Source organism: Vitis riparia, chromosome 7, assembly GCF_004353265.1.
Source record: "Vitis riparia cultivar Riparia Gloire de Montpellier isolate 1030 chromosome 7, EGFV_Vit.rip_1.0, whole genome shotgun sequence".
Taxonomy (NCBI): domain Eukaryota; kingdom Viridiplantae; phylum Streptophyta; class Magnoliopsida; order Vitales; family Vitaceae; genus Vitis; species Vitis riparia.
The window spans coordinates 2803506-2813091 of NC_048437.1; the positions used below are offsets into that span (position 1 = coordinate 2803506).

The 9586-nt window shown below is 34.1% G+C and overlaps 1 protein-coding gene across 1 annotated transcript; it reads right to left on the reverse strand.

Moving 5' to 3' along the window:
* Positions 1–1935: 1935 nt before the first annotated feature.
* LOC117918517 (26S proteasome non-ATPase regulatory subunit 12 homolog A) lies at positions 1936–9425 on the reverse strand. The gene is made up of 12 exons (XM_034835241.1): positions 9315–9425; positions 9019–9213; positions 7895–8002; positions 7690–7794; positions 7519–7575; positions 7161–7357; positions 5182–5281; positions 4998–5110; positions 4717–4870; positions 4539–4616; positions 2400–2642; positions 1936–2303 (listed from the first exon to the last, which is right to left on the reverse strand). The coding sequence occupies exons 1-11, from the start codon at positions 9315–9317 to the stop codon at positions 2424–2426; spliced, it is 1329 nt and encodes a 442-aa protein (XP_034691132.1). The 5' UTR covers positions 9318–9425; the 3' UTR covers positions 1936–2303; positions 2400–2423.
* Between the last annotated feature and the right edge of the window lie 161 nt (positions 9426–9586).

The window sequence follows — 9586 nt, forward strand, 5'->3', positions numbered from 1 at the left end:
CACATTAAGTCTTGCTTAATTTGGAGTTGATTTGTCTAATGAAAAAAATTGAAAAATAATAATTTTATATAGAAGAGAAATAAAAGAGTGTGTGTTTTTCTATTGTTTTTAAAAATTGGTGAAATCAACTTTTACTTATTTTTTAAAAATTGTTTTCAATTTCATTTTATTTTTGAAAACTAGAAAAGAGAATAATAATCAAATGTTATAAATTTTTAAAAACTATTTTATGTTTTTAAAAACAGATAAAAATAACTTTTACTTGTTTTTTAAAAATTATTGTTTATTTCTCTTTATTTTTTAAAACTGAAAAACAAAGAACAATAATCAAATTATGAACTTTTAACAACTATTTTCTATTTTTAAAAACTCAACCAAGTTGTTAATAATTATAATAAAATATTGGATAATTTTTATGAGATTAAAATTTTATATTTTAAATATATATATATATATATATATATATATATATATATATATATATATATATATATATATATATATATAAAGACCACAAGTTGTAACGAGTCAAAGTCTTATTCATTTGGTTTGGATAAGGGTGTTGTTCAAATTTAGATTTTGACGTTTTCTTGTTCTGTCTGCAGCATGTGATTAAAGGAGTTTGTGTGAACATGTGAAGATTCTGTGTGGGTTGGTGATGAAAAAAACAAAAAACAAGAAATATAGCCATTTATTATAGAGAAGTAAGAAGTAAGAACACATGGTCAATGTGTGTATCACGCTATTGCACGTGTCCCACATTAATTAAGTTGCCATCAGTAATCAAATGTGAATTAGGGAACTTTAATTAGGATCTACCACAAAATCCACACTTACCACAAACTTTTCATCTTTGCATATTTGAAAGTTTGTACGGCGATCCCAAAATAATTGATGATTCGTGCACTTTGAGCTGATGTGTAGTTCTTCCACACATGCATCTATCTTTGCCTTTGCCAAATAGATATTTCCACGTGGCCTTAATAGTAGTAAAAGAGAAAAGTATGATATTTTTATACAAAATATCAAAATTTTAAGTAATTTTTTATTATAGGAGACAAGTTGATACTTTTTGGATACAAATTTGTATACTTATATAAAAACTATTTAAAAAAATAAATAAATAAAAATTATAACTTCAACTTTAAAATTATGAGGAATTTTTTTTTTTACTATTATTATTTAAATTTCTTTTAAATCAATAATAAATTATTATGAAACATAATTTAAGTCATGGTTTGAATTGAAGATGAAGAGTTCGTTGCGTCTTGGCAAGGTATTCCTGTTGGCTTTTGAAAGAACGGTATTTTTTTTGTTTTTTTGCTTTATTTTACTTTTTTTTAATGTGCGTTGACCACGTCCTTGAGGAAACGTGGCAATTCATAATTTTTAATATTTTGATATTTTAAATTTTAAATTATTGTACTTAAAAAATTTCTGTGTTTTGGATTTTATAACTACCAAACTTTCTGTTTCCAGCATTAATATTCTTCTCTTCCAAACCAATAAAAAATCCAAAGCATAGCTTTTAGAAAGAAGAAATTTATTGTTGTAGACATTGATTAGGTTTCTTACCAAAAAAGAAACCAAGAGGCAGAAATTGATTTTAATTGAAATTAAAAATTTTATTAAAAATATTTTTGCAACATTGCTAATATAAAACCAATCACATTTGAGAGTTTCATCCATACAAGTATACTACTTTTATTAGAGTTGGGCTAAGGATTGATGCCTGCCCTTGTGTTTTTCATCATCATCCTGCCATGGACCTGACCAAGCACCATTCTCTGAATTTTGGGAACAAACCTTCTTCTGAAGCAGTCAAATTTTGTTAAAAACAATGGGATTTGAATCAGGATGATAACCATAAACATCATCATCATCATCATCATAGAACAGTAACAATCAAAACCGATAAATTACTGATAAAAATGGAAAAAGAAAAAATGTTAAAAGGGCATAAAATATAAACCATGAAGAATGTAATCAATCTTAGAACAAAGCCAAGGAATTGGAGGAAACAAGTAAAAGCACTCAAATTTCCTTCCACTGCTATCAAAGAATATCCCAATTTGGCTCCTGCCAGAAGTCAGTGGTAAAGGGTAATGTGCCGGTAGTATACAACATTCTAAGATTCAAGTTTTAGAGGCATATCAACTTTTCTATCCTCCTCCAACAAAAGAAAATTTCCAGGTAAAAAAAACCCTCTTAAATGCATGCCTGGTCGATCTGGGTAAAGAAAATTACGACTTAATATTTGATCAATTAGCTCAGTCCACGAAACCAGCAGAGTTTGGGCCTCCCTGCAAGTAGTAGATTGAAAAGAAGCAATGTCATTTATTTTGGCATTGGGGAAAGACAATCTGGAGAGAGAGAGAGAGAGAGAGAGAGAGAGATACCAGTAGTTGGTCACATCATAATTTTTAAACTTTCAGGGCAGCTTTGTGAACCATGGTTTCCTTGTGGATTTGATGGCAACTCTTTTCCACAAGATCAAGCAGCTTCTCCAAGTTCATTGACCACGAGTTAAGGATGTCATTGCTGTCCTTTGCCGTCTGGAAACAGACAACTCCCATTGGCCTGTCGATTTTTGCAACCAGTGACTTGGACACGACCATATCTGAGAGATGCTTCTCGGCTTCCTGAGATGGAACAAGTTCATAAATGTTCACTTGCAAATCAGAGTTCTAGGTAACCACATAATCGTGTTGCTAACAAAATGAGAGGTGGAGGAGTTGTGAGAATCAAAAGAATATTGCATATTCTATCAATTAAATGAGATCAAGATTGCCATCAAGGAAAAGAGGTGTGTCTGGGAGAACCATGAGAAAAATTTATAATAATTTAACAAATCCTATAAATCAAATGAACTTGAACAGCAGATGAACTAAACCAATGAGAAGCAGAGTCAGGAAACAAGCTGCCTTCCCCCATCTCAATTTGTGGTGCCCTAAGCCTCCTTTTAGAGTCAATGATTAGTCGGGATTTGTGACAATCATTCATAGTGAGAGAAAAACAGATTTTAGTAAATGCAAATGACATTTATACAGAGATGGCTTCTGACTGCTTCACTGACCAACCAGGTGCAGAAAAATACAAGAATATTTGTGATGAATTAGTCAATAAATTAAATTGATCAGCAGATACACTATAGCAATGGCAGAAAACCCTCAAACCCAACAAAGCCTCAAGCCTCGACTCCTTGGGTTTGGCTCCACAAAACCTTCTACACCATTCTTGCTCTACAAGGTACTACATCCCTCTGTCAGATCTTTCAATATTAGAATTTCATTACTAAGATCCCGAATGTGAGGAAAAAAGGTCATTCAATGCAGAGGCTTAAGTGAGCAATCAAAAACCAAAAAAAAAAAAACAAAGATAACCAAAATTTTCTTCTATTGTAGTTCATATAAGTGTGATGCACATGCTTATAATTTACAAAAGTAACTTATAAAATCTCTACATACTGCTAGTTGAAAAAAATTGAAATGGGGAAAACATTGCTTTTCTCAAGATCTCCAATGTTAGGTTTTTGACTCAAAAATGATAGAAATGGATGGCCCAAAAGTTTAACTGAAATTAGAAGACCAGTAAATTAAACAAGACAGAAAAATAAAAATTGCAACAAATGGATGCAGCATATGGAGTTTAAATTTCAATGAGAGTCAACAGAGGCCAAGAAAGGCAAATTGAGTGTTACAAAGAGAGATAACCAGCTGAGAAAGTAAGTGCAACCAAAACTGAACAAATGGATGCAATAAAGAAAGTTTCAACTTCCCAAGTGTGGGTGTGACTGGGGGAGGACAATATCACAATAACTCACAGCACGAGAGAGATCAAAAATAGAGATGCTGAGACACAGCAATTCAGAGAGAAGAAAAAGCATGTGAGCACACACGTGTCCGAGAGAGAGAGAGAGAGGAAGAAGCATGTGATTGCACAAGTTTGTCTGTGTGTGAGACAGAGAACAAGAGATGGAGGAGAATAGAACAAAGAATAAGAATTAAAAACCAAGATACCAAGTGACAAATTGACAATAGTTCAGAGAGAGCATAGGATTTTTGTGCCTGGCACAAATGGATAAAGCACATATAAAGTTTAACATGCACGAGAGAGAGAGAGAGAGAGAGAGAGAGAGAGAGAGAGAGAAAGGGGGAGGGGGAGGGGGGGGGGGGGGAACATAAGATTTTTGCTCTCTCTGTGTATAAGATTTTTGCTGCTTGCACAAATAGATATCTCAGATAGAGTTTAAAACACATGCGTTCAAAAGTTGTGTGAGTGTGTGTTGGGGTTTGGGAGAGGGGGGAAGACAATGATGAGGATTCCAAACCAGTAATGAAATGGACAAGAACATATATCTAGTATAAAATATCTGGATACTGGGCCACAACAACTGAAAGAGATACAAAATAGCTCTTTTGCACACCCTACATTAAGCACTTTTAATACAACTGCTTTTAAAAAAATGAGTGAAAAAAGGGAAGGGAGGATTTCTCACACTAATAATGAAATGCACTGGAATATAGATTTAAGCAAACCTGGACGCTAAGACACAACAGCTCTGCAAGTCTCTTTAACGTTATCCTCGAGTAGTATTTTGAGACAACAAGGATGTTCTGAAAAGAAGACAGTTTTGCATACAAATAATTACCCAATAACTCAAAACTCAAATGATCAAAAAAATTAGATGGAACTAAATGTACAGAGAAACACTACATGTTCAATTATTCTCTGTCTTAGATCTTCTGCAGCTTTGTCACCCAAGGAGCCCCCAAGCATGTTCTTCTCATTTTCAAATTCATCCTTAAACATATTCCAAAGACTTATCCATTGGATAACCTCCATGGTCACCAACTGTTTCAGCAGCAACCTGTGATAATACAACAAATGATTAAAAAAAAAAAAAAAGAATCAAATAACAATAAAAGAATGTATAGAATAAATTAAATGTAGATGAAAAACCCACAGGAGATGCACAAAAAGCACAAGAGACATGCCTGAAATTTGGAATTTCAGAAAGATTCTTATCCTCCAAGGTGGAGTTAAGAAGGCTTGATTGCATTGGGTCATGCGGTGACAAAACTAAATACCAGCAAATTTTCCTCAGGACCTACATGCAGATTGTTAGAGTTGCTCCAAAAAAACAAAAGGGCAAAGGCATACATGGAAAAGATTCTTTACCGGTATCCACTGAGCTGGATCTTCTCTGACAGATGGGATTTCATATATCGCCTTATAGCTACGACAAATTTCAAGGTAATCATTGCTGTGGGAGTGATACCTACACAAGTAGGAAAAACCAAATGACATCTATTTGGTATAACAAAAATATAAACAAGGACTCAATATAGGCCATTATGCAACAAATCTTAGATGCAAAGCATTCATTTGAAACTTACACAATTTATATTGTAAAGGTTTGCATAGATTACCTTATTCTGAGAAAAAATAATGCTAGTGACAAAGTTATTCTTTCAAATCCCTTTTAACTTGCAAAAACTGAGATGATTTGCATAGATCATACCATTCTTTTTTCTTTTTTTACAAAAGCACAGATACATCTAATTTGAGAAGCTAAAAGGATATAAACCTCCAAGAAAGGATGACATGTTGTGTGTGCCTGTGTAATGTACTTGCAAATTTAATCACGACATTCCAAGACAAATTGTGAGCTTACTTCATGATCAATCCTGTAGCCTTGTTAACAAGTTTCACATCACATGTGTTCTACACAGAATGAATGGAACTAGTTCCATAAGATAGCACATTCTAAATTTTATTAGTCACCTACTTTGTTATGGCAGTCAAATTGGCATGTAAGACCTACTTAACCTTTTTTTATAAGCACACAGAATATATTATAGATATAGAAATCAGGTGATATAAAAGAGAAAGGCTAAAGCCCACTGAAGTACACCAGAAGTATATAAAGGGAGCCAAGCGAAAAGAACAAAGAAAGGAGGGCAACCAAAGGAAAACAACACCTGCCCACAACTACTTAGCTCCTAACCAATCAACAAAATCAATCAAAGGCATAGTATTCCCTTCTATATGATGCTTAACAAAATCCAAAAAGAAATGCTTAAAACCTACTTAACTATCACATAATCAGAAGTGTGCAATGTAGCCAATGTTGTTGTTTGACCCATTGTCTTTACCTTCATCAAAACAAAGTCGCTAAAGAATGCCAATTAAGCCAATTTAAACTTAAATCCAAGAAATTTGCATGCTTAGGTAAAAGTTCTCTTAGTTTCTCTGTACAACTAATCATGGACCACTTTTATGGTTTTTTCTTTTTTCTTTTCTATTTTTTGCCATTATTTCAAAAGAAGAAAGTTTCCATATTCTTTCTATAAGCCGACTGCAGGGAACTGTTCATGTTCAAGACTCTCAAGTTTCGACAGAACAATTGTTAGAAAAGATTCTACATGGGAAACCATTTGCAACATGAAATATTTTACATGAAAACAAACAAAGACCTTAATTTTTATTTCATTTTTTATAGGTAAGAAACTCCCCCTCCCAATTGGGAATTGAGCCTGAAACCTCGCACATTCCCATCCCAACCCCTACACAATTGAGCCAAGCCTCATAGGACTTGAGTACTTATGAGTCACCAGCAACTAAACTTGAAAGTTCTGTGATTTTCTTTGCACTCTCCCTGATCATAAAGAGTCATAACGCAGTATTGGCTTAGTGCATTTTTAACCCAATCTCAGACCCAACATATTTCCAAGAGAACCTGAGTTCCAAATTCAACCAATCATTAGTAACACAGTGGAAGAATGGTAAGGAACAGTCTATAACAATATTTTTATTTTTTAATTTAGTAGGTTAATATATGATGATATCAACCAATATATCGGCAATATACCAGGTTAAACTTATATTTTACTTCTCTTATGTGATAGTGGTACTTTCACAATTTCCTAGAATATATAAATAGGTAACACAATATAAAATGATTCTGAGAAAAAGTATGAATTTATACAAGGTGCATATGGGACAGTGATGCTTTCCTATTAAACTCAAGATTTAAGTAAAATAGCCACCAGGAAATTATATAGAATAAATAACAAAAAGCTCTCACCTTTACATGCAGTCAAAGCAAGAATGCAATACAAAAGATAGGAATAAGGAAACCAAGGCACCCAAAATACCTAATCATCAGTTCATAGTAGATGCGCTTCAACTCTGGCAAAGAAGGAATGTCAGCTGGTGCTTCTTCTACAACACTATCACCTTCTTTGGGCTTTTTCTTTTCTTTTGAAGAATCAGCATCGAAAACCCTTGGGCTGATCTTCCTTGAGAGAATTTGTGCGCGAACATAATCTTGGCGGTCTAAACACAGCCGGACCTGAAAAGTAATTTCAACATTATTACATAAAAATTAGCATTATCAACTTTGAACCCAAAAATAAAATAAGTTACGAATAAATGGTACAAGTAATTAAAAGAACAATAAAAGAATAAATGGTAGAAGAAATTAAAAGAACAATGAAAGAAGATAACACGTACTTGTTCAAGAATGAATGCAATTTTTTCAGTTTTTGCCATTGCACCAAATGTTTCCACCTGTGATTAAGTAACATCAACCAAAGTGCTCGTGTAATATAAAAACAAACAACAGGGTTAGTGTTTTCTAATACCAAAAATAAAAAGCCCATGGTAACTCTATTTTTAACTGACCGCAATTTCTTGCATCAAATCAGCTGCCTCAGCTATATGCCCTTGCTCTTCCTTTATTTTTGCTAGTTTCTTGATCAGCCGAGCCCTCTCTATTTCAACATATATCTACATAATAATGCAGATATAATTAACTAAAAAGCTCAAAACAAAAAAAAAACATTGTCCAACATAAGATAAGCTGAAACTTATATATATATGTATTGACCTTTCCTGCAGACACACTGTTAAGTGTTTTAATGAGCTCAATCTTAGATTCAATATCCGGTGTCTGGTCAATATACTGCATAGCTTGCTGGACCATTGCAGTTACAGCCTGTGCAAAAATAAAATAACCATGAAATAGCAACCCATAGAAATGATCACCAAATAAAGGTATGGCAGCACTTTTTTACTCCAAAAAGGGCCAGCAAATACATAGGAGTGCAACAAGAAGACTGAAATCATGGATCAAAACAAGTTTCTTCAAAAATATGAAAAAATTAGCTCCCACAAGTTATTTATAGATGGTAAAAACTACCTTCAGTAAACAGTTCACCACATGGGCAACATCCATACCTACATTGAGGGCCTATATCAGCTTGAAATTCCTATCCAGTTTTGAAGTTTGTTTGAAATTTAAGAGAAAAAGTAAGGGTCTCACAGGACTCCAAAGTCTCATGCCTAGTTTCGTAGATTTTTAATCCAAAAAAATAGATTCATATTTAATGGAGGCCTCAGCCTTCTTACTCCACCCATGTTTTGAATGGTACTGACCCCTAAACTTGTCTTCAAAGCCTTAAGGCTCCATCCTGGCCCCAATAAAGAGTCAAAGGAAAAGAGAAACAAAGACTGACCTATCCATAAGGGAGCCCAGAACATTACCCTCTGCCCCTATGCAGTCAGTGCAAGACTATTCATTACACTCCAACAGAACACCCAATGTCCATAACCAGTGGATGAGTTGGGTTTCCCAGTGGTTATAGGAGTAGTTAAAAGCATGACCAATAAAAGATTCTATTAAAAGAAGTCAGAAAAAATGAAAAGCAGAATTTTATTTTCAACCGGCCTAATGGTTCTAATCTCTTGAATATAATTAAAACTCCATACTTCTTCCCTAATTACACAATTGGATACAGTTTGAACTGCCCTGAACAAGATGAATCCGAATCTCTCAAAACCGCCAAACTGCATTATTTATTAATCGATCACACAATTGCATACAGATTTTAACATAACTAGTTACTAACATAAATTAAAAAGAAATGGAATAAAATCACCACTACCGTTAATTATTCACTCAATTCAAAAATGCAACAGTATTCTTACAAAACGAGAAGTTATTTCGTTTACCTGTTTAAGCTGGCCACGCCGTTTCGATAAAAGAACAATCTGGTCGTTGAGGGTCTTCCACGCTCTGGCCTCGAAGCATAGTTGAAGGATATCAGTGACGGCCTTCTTGGTTCCGGAGACGTCTCCGGCGAGTCTAATCTGCTTCTCTACATTCAACAGCGCCTCTATTTCCGCATCTAAATTACGTTGAGCCTCCTGAAAATTCAAAAAAAATAAGGCACAAAACGGTGATTCCGAAGTTCATCGGAGAAAATCCTTCTGAGATCTGAGGAAAAATCGAGTAATTGAGAAAGTACCATTTTCGATTCAGAGAGAGGATGTTAGAAATCGAGCTGATTTGCTGTTGAAGGAATGATAAAGACGAAACCCTAAGAGAGAGAGTTGAGAGAGAGAGAGGGGGGGGGGGTGAAGTTCGAAAGCTAATAAAACCCCTGGCACAAGAAAAGGACTTGTTGTAAATATATCTTATGGAAAAGGTCCTTTAGCTATTGCCATTTTCTTTTCTAGCCCCAAACTATCTCATTTGTATTGATCTAGCCCCCAAAATACAGAGCTGAGTCAGGCACAT

Excerpts from the sequence above, each read along its gene's own strand:
- LOC117918517 (XM_034835241.1), bottom strand. Across the intron at positions 7,358-7,518 it reads TTGCATTCATTCTTGAACAA|GTCCGGCTGTGTTTAGACCG; the intron begins GTACGTGTTATC and ends ATTACTTTTCAG. Across the intron at positions 4,871-4,997 it reads TCTGAAATTCCAAATTTCAG|GTTGCTGCTGAAACAGTTGG; the intron begins GCATGTCTCTTG and ends GTATTATCACAG.